Below are 17615 nucleotides of genomic sequence, written 5' to 3' on the forward strand. Positions count from 1 at the left end.
TTGTGTATAAAACTCAACATGAGTTTAGTGTAACTCAACTGCAACTAACTGCAACTGATTTACACTTTTAATAACACAGCACTTACATGGGGTATAAACCCATACAACAAAATGCAGTTCAACATAAGATTGAATGGGAAGGGCCTGAGCCTCTCACAGAGTTCATCAGTTTTAATTTTTTTTATGAGGTCAGGCTTAATGTGACAAATACTGCATAATGTTTTTGTGTGTAGTTAATCACTGGGTCATCTGTTCCAGCTCACTGATTGGACTGTTTCAATTCCCATGTTCACAAACATTTTATCTGTTGCTGCTATTAAAGTATATAAACTGATGAAAGAATAACAGTTCAGGTAAGTCAGCGAAGGATGTCTTTGTTTTCTAATAATGTAAGAGAAGATTTTTGTCATGGTGGATAATGTTTCAGTAGTTTCTATGTTTACTCTGTCAGGGTTGAGTGGCACAGTGCATTACAGAGTCATTCTCTTCATCCTCACTTTGTTGTGTTACTGTGTGATCTGGCTGATAAATGGGACCATCATCGTTACGATCATCGTGGATAAAAACCTTCATGAACCCATGTACATCTTCCTCTGTAATCTGTGCATTAACGGACTGTATGGGACTGCAGGCTTTTATCCAAAGTTCCTCAGCGACCTCCTGTCTTCCTCTCATGTCATCTCTTACGCTGGATGTCTCCTGCAGGGTTTTGTGCTGCACTCTTCAGCCGTTGCAGAGTTGTCTATTCTTGTATTAATGGCGTATGACAGATATGTGGCTATATGTCAGCCTCTGATGTACCACTCAGTGATGACGAAGGGAAAAATAGGCCTGTTTGTGTTTTTTACGTGGCTCATACCTCACTATCTGGTGCTGGTGAGCACTATAACAACATCAATTACCAAAATATGTGGCTCACATATTCCAAAAATCTACTGTATTAATTATTTGGTGAACAGACTTGCTTGTACTCCCCCAATAGCAAGTGTCATTGTTCCAACTTTAAATTACACTGTTTGTATAATCCATGCAGGCTTTATTGTTTGGTCTTATATGTATCTGATAAGAAAATGCCTTGGCTCTGGTGAGAACAGAAGCAAGTTTATGCAAACCTGTCTGCCACATTTACTCTGTTTGAATACTTTAGCCTTTAGTATGTTTTTTGATTTGATGTACGTGAGATTTGGCACGAGTGCGATACCTCAGGGTGTCAAGAATTTTATGGCAATAGAATTTCTGGTGATTCCTCCGATCCTCAATCCCCTCATATATGGTCTCAAACTGACACAAATACGAAACAGAATTGTGCAGTTTTTTAAAGGGAGAACTGACATGTGATCAGTAGAAAGAAAGGTGATTAATATGATCATCCGCTTTGTTTTGTTTTTTAGAAAAGTGTTATAATCAGAGAAACAACCCTTTTGAAAAACACATTTCACAGCACAGTTACCAGGCTTTAACCTCTGCATTACCACTCTGTAATGACACAAAGAGTCTGTGGCTCATTTCTTTACTTGGTTTATATGTTTAATTCTGATGTTAATCTGTACAATGACAGCATCAGGATCAGGGTTATGTGCCTCACTGTTTCTGTTATAGCATATTCTGCCTCCATAGAAAATAAGGCTATTACAGCTTTTTAAATTATTTTTGTCTTTGACCCTTTAACTAACATTTACTGTTATATTCTCTATTTTCAGTTTGATCATAACTTGTCTGCCACATTTCTTTTGTTTTTAAATTATTTACATGTTTGCTTTCTACTTTTTCACAAAATGTACATGATTTAATGGCCATATAAAATCTCCTTCTCCCTACAGTGAATATTATGAAGGTTTAAACCTGACACAAATAAAAAACATAACAATGCAATGTTTGGGTTTTGTTTTCTTGGACACAAATTGGTATGTGGAGCATGATGTATAATGCGTATTTGACAATATCAATAAATTATTATTGTTTTTCATAGACACTGTCTCTTGTCCTCTCTGGGGCATAGGGCAACAGGCTGTTGTGTTTGGGAAGTGCGAGAGCTTGGCGAAGGTCAAAGCCTTCACTCCCTAGACATCACAGATATGAGACTGCGTAAGCAGCACTACTGTCTCCATAACTAGAAAATACATTTGATTGTTTAGCAACAAGCACACCCATAGATTAAATGATCTGTTGGGGTTTAAAGTGTGACTGCAGAAAAGCAGACTTCAGAATATGAGAGAGCATCATGCACAGATGTTGTATGAATGAATTCTGATTTTCTCCTTGGCCAAGCTTCAATTAAAATTTCAGCATAAGACACCAAAGGGCTCCTGAACGCTTTCTTCATTGATGAGTTGACCATTGAGCAGCAGATTTTCCACAACAATTATCTCATCTGACAAACTTGTGACATTAATCTGTGACTTTAATGATCTAAAACATCAACCAGAGAGCAACACTGATAAAGAATCCAGTGTTGTACTGTAAATGAGTGTGTTAAGCACTGAGGCAGGTTCACATGTAATTACTTTGACCTTCCACAATAAACAATGTCCCACTATGCAGTTCTGAAATAATCGATGGGTAAATTTGCACTAAGGTTGATTTAAACTTGTGCCTCTGTCTCTCAACTTTGACACCCTCACCATGCACACTGTTTGCACCACACAGAACTGATCTATATACAATTAATGGGCCGTTTCTCTCTGGGAGTAAATATGAAAAAATTCATTGCACCATCTCCAGAAGCCCTTCATCCTGCGCAAATGCATCTGTTTGGTGAACCAAATAAAATGTTTACAATGTTAATTTAACTTAGCTTAATAATTAAGTTCGGCGAGTACAACTCGCCGAGCAGGTACTGGGGGGTGGAGAGGAGGAGAGAGAACACTTATTCCCCTGTTATTGTCCTCGGGGACTTTAATAAGGGGAACTTATCTCAGGAACTCCCGAAATATAAACAGTTGATCAAATGCCCGACCAGGGGGGAGAACACTCTTGATCACTGCTACAGCACCATCACCAAGGCGTATCATGCAGTTACCCGCGCTGCTCTGGGCCTGTCCGACCACGCTCTTATTCACCTGATCCCAGCTTACAGGCAGAAACTCAAACTTTCTAAACCTGCTGTGCTGAGATCCAAGAACTGGAGCAACAGAGAAGCTGTGGAGGAGCTGCGTGACTGCCTGGATAACACTGACTGGGACATTTTTAGAACTGCTTCCAACAGCCTCGAAGAATACACAGATGCAGTGACGTCATACATCAGCTTCTGTGAAGACAGATGTATCCCAACACGCACCAGGGTGAGCTATAACAACGACAAGCCCTGGTTCACTGCAAAACTCAAACAGCTTCGTTTGGAGAAGGAGGCGGCCTTCAAGAGTGGGGACATGGATAGTTTCAGACTGGCAAAATACTCGTTTGGCAAGGAGATTAAGGAGGCCAAACGACAGTACTCAAAGAAGCTGGAACAACAGTTTGCAGCCAACGACTCCTCGTCAGTCTGGAAGGGGCTGCGAGTGATCACCGGCTGCAAAACCAAATCCCCCCACTCTGTGGAAGACCTGAAACTTGCAAACGAACTGAATGACTTTTACTGTAGATTTGAAAGACAAGGGACCAGTTCTAACCCAGACTCCCAGCCCCCCCACATAGCTATTACACCTCTTCACCCCAGCCTGGACAAAGACTCAACCCCCCTCCCCCCCATCACACCTCTCTCTATTCAGGAGAGGGATGTAAACAAGCTTCTGAAGAAGTTGAACCCCCGCAAGGCACCTGGACCCGACGCTGTCTCCCCCTCCACACTGAGGCACTGTGCAGACCAGCTTTCTCCAGTGTTCACGAACATCTTTAACACCTCACTGGCTGAATGTGCTGTACCCGCCTGTCTCAAAACATCCACCATCATCCCCGTTCCCAAGAAGCAGAGGATCACAGGCCTTAATGACTACAGACCTGTCGCCCTGACCTCTGTAGTAATGAAGACCTTTGAGCGCCTCGTGCTGACCCACCTCAAGACAATAACCAACCACCTCCTCGACCCACTGCAGTTTGCCTACAGAGCCAACAGGTCCGTAGACGACGCAGTCAACATGGGACTCCACTTCATCCTCCAGCACCTCGACTCCCCCAGCACCTACGCCAGGATCCTGTTTGTGGACTTCAGCTCCGCATTCAACACCATCGCCCCAGCTCTTCTCCGTGACAAGCTGACACAGCTGAGCGTGCCTGAGCCCACCTGTAGGTGGATCTCTAACTTCCTGACTGACAGGAAGCAGCGCGTGAGGCTGGGCAAGCTTGTCTCTGAGTCCCGGACCATCAGCACTGGAGCCCCACAAGGTTGTGTGCTCTCCCCTCTACTGTTCTCCCTCTACACCAACAACTGCACCTCCAGCCATCCCTCTGTCAAACTCCTGAAGTTTGCAGACGACACGACCCTCATCGGATTAATCACCAATGGGGACGAAGCCGCCTACAGAGAGGAAGTTAACAGCCTGGCTTCCTGGTGCAGCCAGAACCACCTGGAGCTGAACGCTTTGAAAACTGTAGAGATGGTGGCAGACTTCAGGAGGAGCCCAGCCCAAACTGCCCCCCTCAGCCTGTGCAACTCCCCAGTTAAAACAGTGGAGTCCTTCAGATTCCTGGGGACCATCATTGCACAGGACTTGAGGTGGGCAGAGAACATCACCTCCATCACCAAGAAGGCCCAGCAGAGGATGTTCTTCCTGCGGCAACTGAGGAAATTCAACATGCCGCAGAAAGTGATGGCTGAATTCTACACAGCCATCATTGAGTCCATCCTCACCTCATCAATCACCGTCTGGTTCGCTGCCTCCACTGCCAAGGACAAGGGCAGACTGCAGCGGATCATAAGGTCAGCTGAGAAGGTCATCGGCTGTGACCTGCCGGCCCTCCTAGACCTGTTCCACTCCAGGACCAGTAGGAGAGCAGGCAAGATCATTGCTGATCCTTCACATCCCGGTCACCACCTGTTCCAGAGACTTCCCTCCGGAAAAAGGTTTCGGGCCATCAGGACTAAAACCTCTCGCCATCTGAACAGTTTTTTCCCCGTGGCAGTGGGGCTCACAAACAAGCCCCCTGCATCACACTGACTCTGCACCGCACTGACTCTACCCCACCCCCTGCACATAATTTATAATTTATTACTTATATACTACTGGCACTATCACCAATCTCTGCACCTTCGCACAGCACGTGCCCATAACCCTGTTAATCTGTTAATGTATATATGTATATTCTTTATTTTATTTTATTTTATTCTATTTTATTTTATTCAATTTCTTACATATTGTTGTTTTTTATATTGTTGTTTTTATGTACATAAGTAGTGCACCAATGACACCAAGGCAATTTCCTGTATGTGCAAACATACTTGGCAAATAAAAGAATTCTGATTCTGATTCTGATTCTAGTTATATTGAGTGAGTTTCTCCAAATAATGTCTTTTTTTATTTGCTTCAATCCTTTTTAACTAAAGGAGAATTTTAACAATAGTGCTGCCTCTGTGGACTTATTCATTATTCATATATACATATTATATATATTCACTCAGGTATTGTCTCTTAAACAAAAACATGAACATGACTGAGACAAACTGCGAAGCCACAACTGTTGCGTGCTGATAGCATGCAGTGTAATTTTTTATATCTTGTGTATAAAACTCAACATGAGTTTAGTGTAACTCAACTGCAACTAACTGCAACTGATTTACACTTTTAATAACACAGCACTTACATGGGGTATAAACCCATACAACAAAATGCAGTTCAACATAAGATTGAATGGGAAGGGCCTGAGCCTCTCACAGAGTTCATCAGTTTTAATTTTTTTTATGAGGTCAGGCTTAATGTGACAAACACTGCATAATGTTTTTGTGTGTAGTTAATCACTGGGTCATCTGTTCCAGCTCACTGATTGGACTGTTTCAATTCCCATGTTCACGAACACTTTATCTGTTGCTGCTATTAAAGTATATAAACTGATGAAAGAATAACAGTTCAGGTAAGTCAGCGAAGGACGTCTTTGTTTTCTAATAATGTAAGAGAAGACTTTTGTCATGGTGGATAATGTTTCAGTAGTTGCTATGTTTACTCTGTCAGAGTTGAGTGGCACAGTGCATTACAGAGTCACTCTCTTCATCCTCACTTTGTTGTGTTACTGCGTGATCTGGCTGATAAATGTGACCATCATCGTTACGATCATCGTGGATAAAAACCTTCATGAACCCATGTACATCTTCCTCTGTAATCTGTGCATTAACGGACTGTATGGGACTGCAGGCTTTTATCCAAAGTTCCTCAGCGACCTCCTGTCTTCCTCTCATGTCATCTCTTACGCTGGATGTCTCCTGCAGGGTTTTGTGCTGCACTCTTCAGCCGTTGCAGAGTTGTCTATTCTTGTATTAATGGCGTATGACAGATATGTGGCTATATGTCAGCCTCTGATGTACCACTCAGTGATGACGAAGGGAAAAATAGGCATGCTTGTGTTTTTTACGTGGCTCATACCTCACTATCTGGTGCTGGTGAGCACTATAACAACATCAATTACCAAAATATGTGGCTCACATATTCCAAAAATCTACTGTATTAATTATTTGGTGAACAGACTTGCTTGTACTCCCCCAATAGCAAGTGTCATTGTTCCAGCTTTAAATTACACAGTTTGTATAATCCACATAGGCTTTATTGTTTGGTCTTATATGTATCTGATAAGAAAATGCCTTGGCTCTGCTGAGAACAGAAGCAAGTTTATGCAAACCTGTCTGCCACATTTACTCTGTTTGAATACTTTTGCCTTTAGTATGATTTTTGATTTGATGTACGTGAGATATGGCACGAGTGCGATCCCTCAGGGTGTCAAGAATTTTATGGCAATAGAATTTCTGGTGATTCCTCCGATCCTCAATCCCCTCATATATGGTCTCAAACTGACACAAATACGAAACAGAATTGTGCAGTTTTTTAAAGGGAGAACTGACATGTGATCAGTAGAAAGAAAGGTGATTAATATGATCATCCGCTTTGTTTTGTTTTGTTTTTTAGAAAAGTGTTATAATCAGAGAAACAACCCTTTTGAAAAACACATTTCACAGCACAGTTACCAGGCTTTAACCTCTGCATTACCACTCTGTAATGACACAAAGAGTCTGTGGCTCATTTCTTTACTTGGTTTATATGTTTAATTCTGATGTTAATCTGTACAATGACAGCATCAGGATCAGGGTTATGTGCCTCACTGTTTCTGTTATAGCATATTCTGCCTCCATAGAAAATAAGGCTATTACAGCTTTTTAAATTATTTTTGTCTTTGACCCTTTAACTAACATTTACTGTTATATTCTCTATTTTCAGTTTGATCATAACTTGTCTGCCACATTTCTTTTGTTTTTAAATTATTTACATGTTTGCTTTCTACTTTTTCACAAAATGTACATGATTTAATGGCCATATAAAATCTCCTTCTCCCTACAGTGAATATTATGAAGGTTTAAACCTGACACAAATAAAAAACATAACAATGCAATGTTTGGGTTTTGTTTTCTTGGACACAAATTGGTATGTGGAGCATGATGTATAATGCGTATTTGACAATATCAATAAATTATTATTGTTTTTCATAGACACTGTCTCTTGTCCTCTCTGGGGCATAGTGCAACAGGCTGTTGTGTTTGGGAAGTGCGAGAGCTTGGCGAAGGTCAAAGCCTTCACTCCCTAGACATCACAGATATGAGACTGCGTAAGCAGCACTACTGTCTCCATAACTAGAAAATACATTTGATTGTTTAGCAACAAGCACACCCATAGATTAAATGATCTGTTGGGGTTTAAAGTGTGACTGCAGAAAAGCAGACTTCAGAAAATGAGAGAGCATCATGCACAGATGTTGTATGAATGAATTCTGATTTTCTCCTTGGCCAAGCTTCAATAAATATTTCAGCATAAGACACCAAAGGGCTCCTGAACGCTTTCTTCATTGATGAGTTGACCATTGAGCAGCAGATTTTCCACAACAATTATCTCATCTGACAAACTTGTGACATTAATCTGTAACTTTAATGATCTGAAACATCAACCAGAGAGCAACACTGATAAAGAATCCAGTGTTGTACTGTAAATGAGTGTGTTAAGCATTGAGGCAGGTTCACATGTAATTACTTTGACCTTCCACAATAAACAATGTCCCACTATGTAGTTCTGAAATAATCGATGGGTAAATTTGCACTAAGGTTGATTTAAACTTGATCCGACAGAAGCAGAGCTTACATCAGAACAGTCATTCATTCTAAGAACTGACTGCAGATGTTATGTTTGGTTGTTGTCATTCACGTCATAATATCTGAATGAATTTTGCTCAAATACTGTTTCAACTCCATTCACCTCATTTATATTGAAGGTATCTACAGTGATCTGGCCAGTAGAGCAACTGTACCACTAACTTACAGTACAATGTGGATTTATCATTAAAAGTCCAGTGCATAAGATTTAGGTAAAAGGAATCCATTGGCAGAAGTTAAATATAAAATAATTCTTGTGATGTTTTCACGAGTGTGTTTCACCTAAATTGTACAAATTATTTTCTTTACCCTGGAATGGGCCCTTTGTATTTAAATACTTTATATTTACATCGGGAGTGGGTCCTCTACGGAGGCCACCTTGTTCCAAACTGGACAAACTTAACACCTTTCAAATTTTTATGACAACCGAAGGCTATTTATCATGATACTTTATATTAACAAATTTTAATAATTTTTGGTCATATGGTACAGCCCTAATGTGTGTGTGTGTGTGTGTGTGTGTGTGTGTGTGTGTGTGTGTGTGTGTGTGTGTGTGTGTGTGTGTGTGTGTGTGTGTGTGATACAGACAGCAGGGGAAAAGAGAAAGTACTGTATGGAGTAAATCGAGTCTAGCTCTATAGTCTTTACCCTGAGGCCTGTTTTGTGTTAGGGTTTGGTGCAAGGTGATAAGTATGTACTATGTGCACAAAGGTGTAAGGGCCCTATAGTGATAGTTGAAGCTTTAATTTAACATTGCTGTTGTTACATCGCTCATTGTGAGTTCATCTGGCGTTGCAAATAAAAACACCAAAATCATAACAACATTATTTCACATTATTCACAACTCTGGATCTTCTGGGAAGAACGTGGAATTTTAAATGCACAGTTATTATGCCAGGTTTGTTTGTGTTAGCATCAAAACATTTTCACAAAACAGTTGAGTAGATTCAAGTAAACACAAAGTCATGAGTCAGTTTCAGTTACCTTCTTGTGTGGCACGTTTGAACATTCCTTAAATGTTTGTTCCTCAGTTTAGACCCACCATGCAGGAGGAGGCCACTCAGCATTTCCTGGTTTTATGTTATGATGTCATAGCTGAGATCACTGGACCAAACCAAGTGGAGGGGTTTTTTTGCTCCAGGAAGAAGAGGGGCATGTTCAATCTCAAAACATTTTTGCTATTTTGTTACAGTTTACAGGTTCAATAACATGTCTGCTCAAAAATATGTGCAACAGGCTACGAGGTACGTTTTTACTGGTTTAGTGGGTGTGTCAGAGCGATGTGAATATAAAAGGCATATCTGGATTCTACAGTTATTTAGAGACGAGGCAGCCTACGGCATTGACAAGATGACGTGGGTTCATCAAAGAGTGAGACGAGGGACTTTGCGATGAAAACAATAAAAGTTTCACAGTACATCTATCTACAGTAGAAGTGAAGCCAAAACATCCCAGATACGAATGCTGCCATTTTGCACATCTGGTATCAGATCAAGGAGCTGCAGTTTTGAAGTCCTGCTTACAAAACTAAATTTACTGGTAAAATCACCACTTGAACCAACTTCAGTGGTTGCAGCCACCAGGGACTTACTTTCAATTTTTGGACTTTGAGGAATATAACTTCAATTATTTTATAATATTGCAAAAAAACTTATCTGATCTTATTTTATTTTATCTTATCTTATGTTGGTCAAACTAACTTTGTGTTTCGTTCACTTCTACACTTGCTGAACAAAAAACTATTTTTATTCCCATAAGATTTGTTGTTGTTGTTGCCATAGCTGTTATTAATAGAAGGTGCAGAGGGAGATTCAGACATTTTAAGGGATGTGACCACATCACACTTTAACCCTCGTTCTCTGTTACCACTGATGTTGTGACACAGGAATCGTAGAGTCTGAAGAGAGAGGTCTGATAATTATTTTTATCTGATCATGGAAAATGTTTCTGTCGTTAGAAATTTCATTCTGGTCGGTTTCAACGAAACATTTAATTACAGGGTAGCTCTTTTCTCTCTCACTTTACTGTATTACTGTGTGATTCTGTTTTTCAACATTTCTCTCATCACCATCATTATCTTAGATGAAAACCTGCATGAACCTATGTACATCTTGTTGTGTAGTTTTTGTATTAATGAACTTTATGGTACCACAGGTTTCTACCCTAAATTTCTTATAGATCTGCTGTCGTCTGCTCAGGAAATCTCATATGCAGGATGTCTCCTACAGGCTTTTGTCATGTACTCGTTTGCCTGCTGTGAGTTGTCCATTCTAGCAGTTATGGCCTATGACAGGTACCTGGCTATATGTCGACCGCTGCACTACCACTCTCTGATGTCCAAGAGGAGGCTCTCTCAGCTGGTGTGTTTCTCCTGGCTCACACCTTTCTGTATTTTCTCCATCAACGTCCTGCTAACTTCCAGACTGAAGCTGTGTAACACAAACCTACAGAAACTCTTTTGTGTGAACTGGATCATCGTTAAACTTGCCTGCTCTGACGCTGACACATTTTCAAACCAAGTAGTTGCATATATTATAATTTTAATCTATTGCTTTCATGGTTTTTTTATCATTTGGACGTACTTGCATCTTATTAGAACTTGTGTGCGGTCCAAAGACGACAGTATAAAGTTCATGCAGACGTGTGTGCCCCATTTGACTTCCTTACTCACTTTCGCAGTTGCAAAGACTTTTGATTTGATGTACATGAGATTCGGCTTCGCAGGTTTGCCTCAGAACCTTCTAAACTTTATCTCTATTGAATTTCTCGTCATTCCACCGTTTATAAATCCTCTAATATATGGATTTAAACTGAGCAAAATACGAAACAGAATTCTGTGGTTAGTTAATAAGGGGGGGAAATGACCAACTCCACCTGAATAGTCATTGCTGAAAAAATTTGTTTTTTCATGATCTATGGATTAAGAATTTAATTGTGTAAGTTTACAGTATTTGTTAACCAACAATGTGCCATGTTATACGTATTTATAAATGTTATATACTTAACAACATACTGAAACTCTTAGACATTTGTCTGTTATGCACTTAAATGGGTCAAAACATCCTTATTGGATCTGGTACACTTATTTGTGGATATTTATATGTACAGCTAACTAACTTTCTGCAAATACTTTAAGGTTTAACTGCAAACAAAAAAAAACGAACTAATGCCCTGGCTGAATCTACCAAAAGAAAATATATACATTTGCCAGTAATCTGAGAACAATGACATACATACACATTATAATGCTGAATGTGTCATTATCATGAGCACAGAGAGCTAATGGTGATTCAGGCCTTTTTCAAAGCAGATATTTTGACTTGTCACTGTAAGAAAGGCAGATGAATTACTAGTTATATTATTTGTGTCCCAGTAATTATACCTAAAGCAGTGACTTTATGTATTTCAATATCAATAATATATACATTTAACACACCATTTATTATTTAACACCATTTTATTTTTAAAGTGACACTTAGTACAAGCTGGAAAAGGAGCATGAAACTGAATAAGCTAAATGGGACTCAGCTATCATTCTTTGTAGTATTTACACCTTGAAACAAATATTTGTGGCTTATTCTTGAAACTATTCAATATTATAAAAAGTCAGATTTGTTGCATATTTTACAAAATAATTATATGTTTTTTCTAATTAAAAGAACACTGGTGAAACCCAAAGAGTTTTTCTCAATGTATCATCTTCTTCACCTGTTCTCATGATGTGGTTGTGTGTCTGAAATCACTAATCATTATAAAGTCTTCTCTATGGTGAGTTTGACATTTTGTAGTGCCATTCGAATGTTTAGTCACATTTTTTATACCCTATATAGTGGACCAATTGTTTCCCACAATGCATCGGCATAAGTGAGGTAAAACCAATGGTCACTAACCATCATGCATTGCACTCACGGCAGAGAGACGTGAGGAGAGAGGGCAGCAGGAACAGCCGACCTGTTGTACAAATGCAAACACGAACAGAGCATCACAGCACTAACTGAGGCAGACAAGTTTGTTTCTACATTTAAACACGACCACTCCACATTCTTTTTACCTAAAAGTATTAATACTAAGTGTAAAATAAATATTTCAAATTTACTGTGGGATTTTCCACTGGCTGACGTTGTTGATGTACTTCATCATCCTGTGTAATGACCTAATTACAGATGCAGAGAAAATACGCTGAGTAGTGTCCGAAAGTTTTTTTTTGCTGATGAATTCACTTTATATCTTCTATACATAGAAGACCCTATATATAGAGGCAGGGGTTAGTGAATGAGTGAGTGACTTCAGACACAGCCTGTGACTGACTGACATCTCTGACCACGCTATAGTAGCGATAGTGTGGAAGTACCTGGTTACATGGGATGAGTTAGAACAGGTTTGGTGACCAGTAGCTCTACTCAATTTAAACCTGAGCAGAGGTATAATCAGCCAGAATTAGTACGAGATACCAGCTGCAGATAAAAGACACAACTGTGGACGACATGTTTATTCCAGTGCGGATGTTGTGAGACCAGTGAATTAAGAAGCAGAAAGGCATCATGGTTGCAGCCAATCACTGAATAAGAGAAAATCTAAAGACTTGATGCACAAAATTCCACTAACCTAGATGTTCATACTAGAATGTGGTTCAGGCCACATTGCTCTGTCTGAACTGGGCCACAGAGAATCTAACCCAGCCCAACAGGCATTGTTTTGTTTTTTTTGTCTGAACCCAGCACGAGCTGAATGCAGTTAATATAAGCTGCACTGAGGCTGTACGGTAATTCCTTGTTTCCCCTTAGTGCAGACAAATACAGTGTAAAAAATCAAGTATACAGCCCAGCTAACAAGACCGAACCTGACCCAAACCCTGATATCATTTCAAAATGTATCCACACTCTAGTTCAAAAGACAAACAAGGAGAGGTGCTTGCACATCAAGGTGGGTGCAGGTAATCAGGGAGGAACAGGAAGTGACCTAAAACAACATGAGTTGTGAGTATGAAAATAAAACAGAATACAAGACAACATACATGAGGAAAAGTTTAAAAAGTAACTTGGTGAGCTTGTCTACACCTTCGATAGAATTTGTAGCTTCTAAAGGACTCCAATACAACAGCAGCAGCAGACACGTTATGTCCTGCCTCCTACATGAGCTACCCTGGCTCAACCCCTCACCTGAACTTTTTGGACATTTTCCCGTTGTTGTAAACACAACAGCGGAGCGGCTGGGGCTCAGGGGTTAGAGCGGTCATCCTCTAACCAGAAGGCCGGCGGTTCATCCCAGTCTTTCCCACATTGAATGCCAAAGTGTCCTTGGGCGAGATACTGACCCCCAAATATCCCGTTCTAATAGAGAAAAGTGCTGCACATAGATGCACTGTATGTGTGTGTGTATAGGTGATGTAAAACTGTACTGTAAAGCACTTTGAGTGGTCATCAAGACTACAGAAGCACAATGTAAATACAGAACATTTACCATAACTGACCTGGAAAATTTCCTGCATCATTCCTCATGTGTGAAAGGCAAATTCTGGAAAATGTCCAGACCCCAGTATAAAGGGACATTAATTGTTTTAGACATTTGAACAAACAACCAATGGTGCCATTATTATTGTGAGGAGTCTGTAATACTGATAATCATTTTCCTCTCGTAATTAGTTACAAAATAATAATTTGTTTTATCTCATCGTTACAAAATAAAATTAATATTAAACACTGATGTTTTAATATTTATCAGTAATTATGGGTAAACTTGAAATATTACTTATTAAATACTTGTTTTTGTGAAAGACAGTAAAAGAACCGATCAATTCACTGGTTGTGCCACTAGAGATTGAATTCCCTGTGCACCATCGTTGTCGTCGAAGCTGTGATTAAAAGATGGAGTGGATGAGGAGAGAGTCAGAACAGAGAGCAGCTCAGTGTAAAACCTCTGCCTGTGATTTCTCCCTGTTTAATGTAACACTGGACAGGTACAATTTAAGATATAGAAGATTGAATCATCTGATCATGGAAAATGTTTCTGTTGTGAGAATGTTCACCCTCTCTGGGATAAATGAGACAATGAATTACAGACTCTCCATCTTCTCTCTCACTTTACTGTATTACTGTGTGATTCTGTTTTTCAACATTTCTCTCATCACCATCATTATCTTAGATGAAAACCTGCATGAACCTATGTACATCTTGTTGTGTAGTTTTTGTGTTAATGGACTTTATGGTACCACAGGTTTCTACCCTAAATTTCTTATAGATCTGCTGTCGTCTGCTCAGGAAATCTCATATGCAGGATGTCTCCTACAGGCTTTTGTCATGTACTCGTTTGCCTGCTGTGAGTTGTCCATTCTAGCAGTTATGGCCTATGACAGGTACCTGGCTATATGTCGACCGCTGCACTACCACTCTCTGATGTCCAAGAGGAGGCTCTCTCAGCTGGTGTGTTTCTCCTGGCTCACACCTTTCTGTATTTTCTCCATCAGTATTATACTGACGTCCAGACTCAGGTTATGTGGCTCAAAAATCCCAAAACTCTTTTGCGTGAACTGGATCATATATAAACTTGCCTGCTCTGAAGCTGACACATTTTCAAATAATATCCTCTCATATGCAACCATTATCATTTACGTGTCTCACGGGTTTTTCATCGTTTGGACGTACATGCATCTGATTAAAAACATTGTAAAGTCAAAAGACGGCAGGGTCAGGTTCATGCAGACTTGTGTGCCCCATTTAGTTTCTATAACCACGTTCCTTGTTGTGATAGTTTTTGATTTGATGTACATGAGGTTTGGCTCCACAGATTTACCTCAAAGCCTTCAGAACTTCATCGCTATAGAATTTCTCCTCATTCCTCCGCTCATGAATCCTCTAATATACGGATTCAAACTGACCAAAATACGAAATAGAATTTTTTCTTTAATTCACGGTGGAAGAAAATGACGTTTTATCTTATTTACTTGTTTTTTTTCATGTAAAAGAACCAGAACATATTAATTTTTGTCAGGAAGAAGTAGTGCAACAGTTGTAATGCTGTATATTCAGAATCTAACTAAAGTTCAAGGCCCCTGCTCGTGTTTAAATGATTCATGTTTGCTTTAAGATGATGTTTGGGTCACTTCAGGGTGGCTCAGTTTGTTCTACACACCTCAGTACATAGTGAATATTGTAAGATCTCGACCTGCCTATTGACATCATTTATGTTGTGATTTGCAATACAAATAAAATTCAATTCAATCACATTTGCTTCAAAAGAGTTAAAATCTGTCAAAAGAGAGCATGTGACTGCATTAACTTCTCTTCACTGACTTCCAGTAAATTGTTGAATTAATTTTACGACTTAATTGTTGACTTTAAGGGCCCTTTCTGGACTTGCACCTAAGTACATTTCAGATCTTCTGACACCATGTGTGCCCGGTCGTAACCTGAGGTCCTCAGCGGAGGCTGTGCTCACCATTCCACAGTCCTGAGGACCGGAGGTGACTGAACCTTTTCTGTCTCCCTGAGCAGAACTCCTCGTCCTCTTTTAAATCTCTCTTTTGTTTGCTTCCTCCTAGTTCTGCTCTTACAGTCAATTTTTATTATTTTATAATGTTTTATTTTATCTTGCTTTTTAGTCTTGTCTCATTTGTAAAAAATTTGTTTCTTCTGTATCTTTCTTGTTTCTTACTTTTTGTCTGCAATTTTTCATTGCAAATGTTTAAAGCACCTTATGTGTTTTGAAATGTTCTATATAAACAATATCTATTGTTCATGTTAACTATGATTATTATTTTTATTATTATCATGATTATTACAGTTTTAATCCTTTCGGTTGTAGTTATGTTACATGTGGTGGATATGTTTCTCTTTCTACATCATGTAATCTAATACTGTATCTGAATCTCTCACACATAGACTTCACATCACAGGATTCTCTGTGAAATATTTTTATAAAAATAAATTTGTCTTAAACATTATATTCTCGGGGTGAAGATTTTGTTTGTGCCTCAATATGAATATAAATAGTCACATATATATATATATTTTAGGTTTTGGTAGGCATGGGTTGAGATAAATACGTGATAAACACTTCCTTTCCTCTCTCACTTATTCTGGAGACTTCTTCATTCTTCATTACAACCACTCCCTCCCCAGCAGCCCTGGCATCTCTGTGTCCTCATCTTCTGCACAAACACTGGTGGGTAAGAGGAGCAGTCTTTGTCCACGCCTCTCCAGGGAGGAACCTGTGTGTTACCAAGCCGCCCTCCAGAGACGACCCTGTCAGTCTCTCATACCTGGTGAATATCAATGTGTCATGTAACAGTTCAACAGGTCCCTCTGCTGTCCACTCCCTGCATCTGTGGCAGCGGATGGATGTGAACATGAAGAGATAAGGAAGACATGAAGGTACACGACCATGCAGGTGTGGTCTGAGCTGGTTCAGCCGATTAAAGGGTTCAAACCAGGTGCTGCTTAAAACAAATAGAAGTAGAAATATGGAGATAATTAAAATACCATTTAAAACACTGACAACGCCACCTAGGGAATAAAAAGGCAAAACTGGTTCTTTTGAAATCAGGGTTGAACAAAGATAAAAGCACAACTAAATGTGAATTCAAAAAGGCTAATTATCAAAAACATATGTAAAAAGAAAGACAAACATGATGAATATTTGTCTCTCAAAACCACATCACTAAATGTCCAACTTTGTGTCCCAGTGGGTGGAACCTTTGGCCAAATGCGGATGTCAACTGTAACAGGCAAAAACTTAAAAATCTAAACATGTACAAAGCCCTCTAACACTGACTCCATCACACAGGCTATTATGTTTATATAATTAGAAAATTTAAGAAAAGGTTTTGTTTTACCCAAATAAAATAAGAGGAAAACTCCTAAATGCCGGCCTGAGCTTTAAAAGTACAGACCTCAGTAGTATTTACACATGGTAAACAACTCTGTAATGATATAATTACATTAATTATCTAATATATTCAATTACAGGGTTTGATGTCGGAGTCATTTCTAATTTTTACTGTTTCTAAGGCACTTTACATATGTTTTGTTTGTCTTGCTATTGTTAGCTGTTTAGTCTCATGCTTGAAAAGGCAGCAGCGGAGCTGCCTCAAAGACACACTGGGGAAGAGACTGGGCTAGCCACTTAAGTTGAGTGTTTGTGTGAGTTTCTGTTTTATATTAATAAAGATGTTGCTGAGCCCCGAATGATTTGACTGGTTTGTCTCTGGCTGTCGTGGTGAGAACCCTGTGGCGTGGTCTACTGCCACAGTCAGCTTCTCTACACCTTCGAAAGAATTTGGAGCTTCTAAAGGAGTCAAATACAAAAAGTTTTTGATGTGCTCTAAACACCGGATATGCGC

At 39.5% G+C, this 17615-nt stretch overlaps 4 protein-coding genes across 4 annotated transcripts; all 4 read left to right on the forward strand.

Moving 5' to 3' along the window:
- The first annotated feature begins 405 nt into the window (after positions 1-405).
- Positions 406-1338, forward strand: LOC138411797 (olfactory receptor 52B2-like). The gene has a single exon (XM_069532790.1). It carries the CDS (start codon positions 409-411, stop codon positions 1336-1338), a length of 930 nt encoding a protein of 309 aa, XP_069388891.1. The 5' UTR covers positions 406-408.
- A 4720-nt stretch (positions 1339-6058) lies between these two features.
- On the forward strand, positions 6059-8010 carry LOC138411871 (olfactory receptor 4B13-like). Its single transcript, XM_069533204.1, has one exon. It carries the CDS (start codon positions 6059-6061, stop codon positions 6986-6988), a length of 930 nt encoding a protein of 309 aa, XP_069389305.1. The 3' UTR covers positions 6989-8010.
- A 2202-nt stretch (positions 8011-10212) lies between these two features.
- Positions 10213-11420, forward strand: LOC138411870 (olfactory receptor 11H6-like). The gene is made up of 2 exons (XM_069533172.1): positions 10213-11127; positions 11406-11420. The coding sequence occupies exons 1-2, from the start codon at positions 10213-10215 to the stop codon at positions 11418-11420; spliced, it is 930 nt and encodes a 309-aa protein (XP_069389273.1).
- A 2851-nt stretch (positions 11421-14271) lies between these two features.
- LOC109631173 (olfactory receptor 4B13-like) lies at positions 14272-15201 on the forward strand. Its single transcript, XM_020089772.2, has one exon. The coding sequence runs from the start codon at positions 14272-14274 to the stop codon at positions 15199-15201; it is 930 nt and encodes a 309-aa protein (XP_019945331.2).
- The last annotated feature ends 2414 nt before the right edge of the window (positions 15202-17615 follow it).

This window comes from Paralichthys olivaceus, chromosome 10 (assembly GCF_024713975.1).
Source record: "Paralichthys olivaceus isolate ysfri-2021 chromosome 10, ASM2471397v2, whole genome shotgun sequence".
Classification (NCBI taxonomy): Eukaryota; Metazoa; Chordata; class Actinopteri; order Pleuronectiformes; family Paralichthyidae; genus Paralichthys; species Paralichthys olivaceus.

Coding starts and splice junctions, on each gene's coding strand:
- LOC138411871 (XM_069533204.1), top strand. CDS start 6,059: ATGGTGGATAATGTTTCAGTAGTTGCTATGTTTACTCTGTCAGAGTTG.
- LOC138411870 (XM_069533172.1), top strand. CDS start 10,213: ATGGAAAATGTTTCTGTCGTTAGAAATTTCATTCTGGTCGGTTTCAAC.
- LOC138411797 (XM_069532790.1), top strand. CDS start 409: ATGGTGGATAATGTTTCAGTAGTTTCTATGTTTACTCTGTCAGGGTTG.
- LOC109631173 (XM_020089772.2), top strand. CDS start 14,272: ATGGAAAATGTTTCTGTTGTGAGAATGTTCACCCTCTCTGGGATAAAT.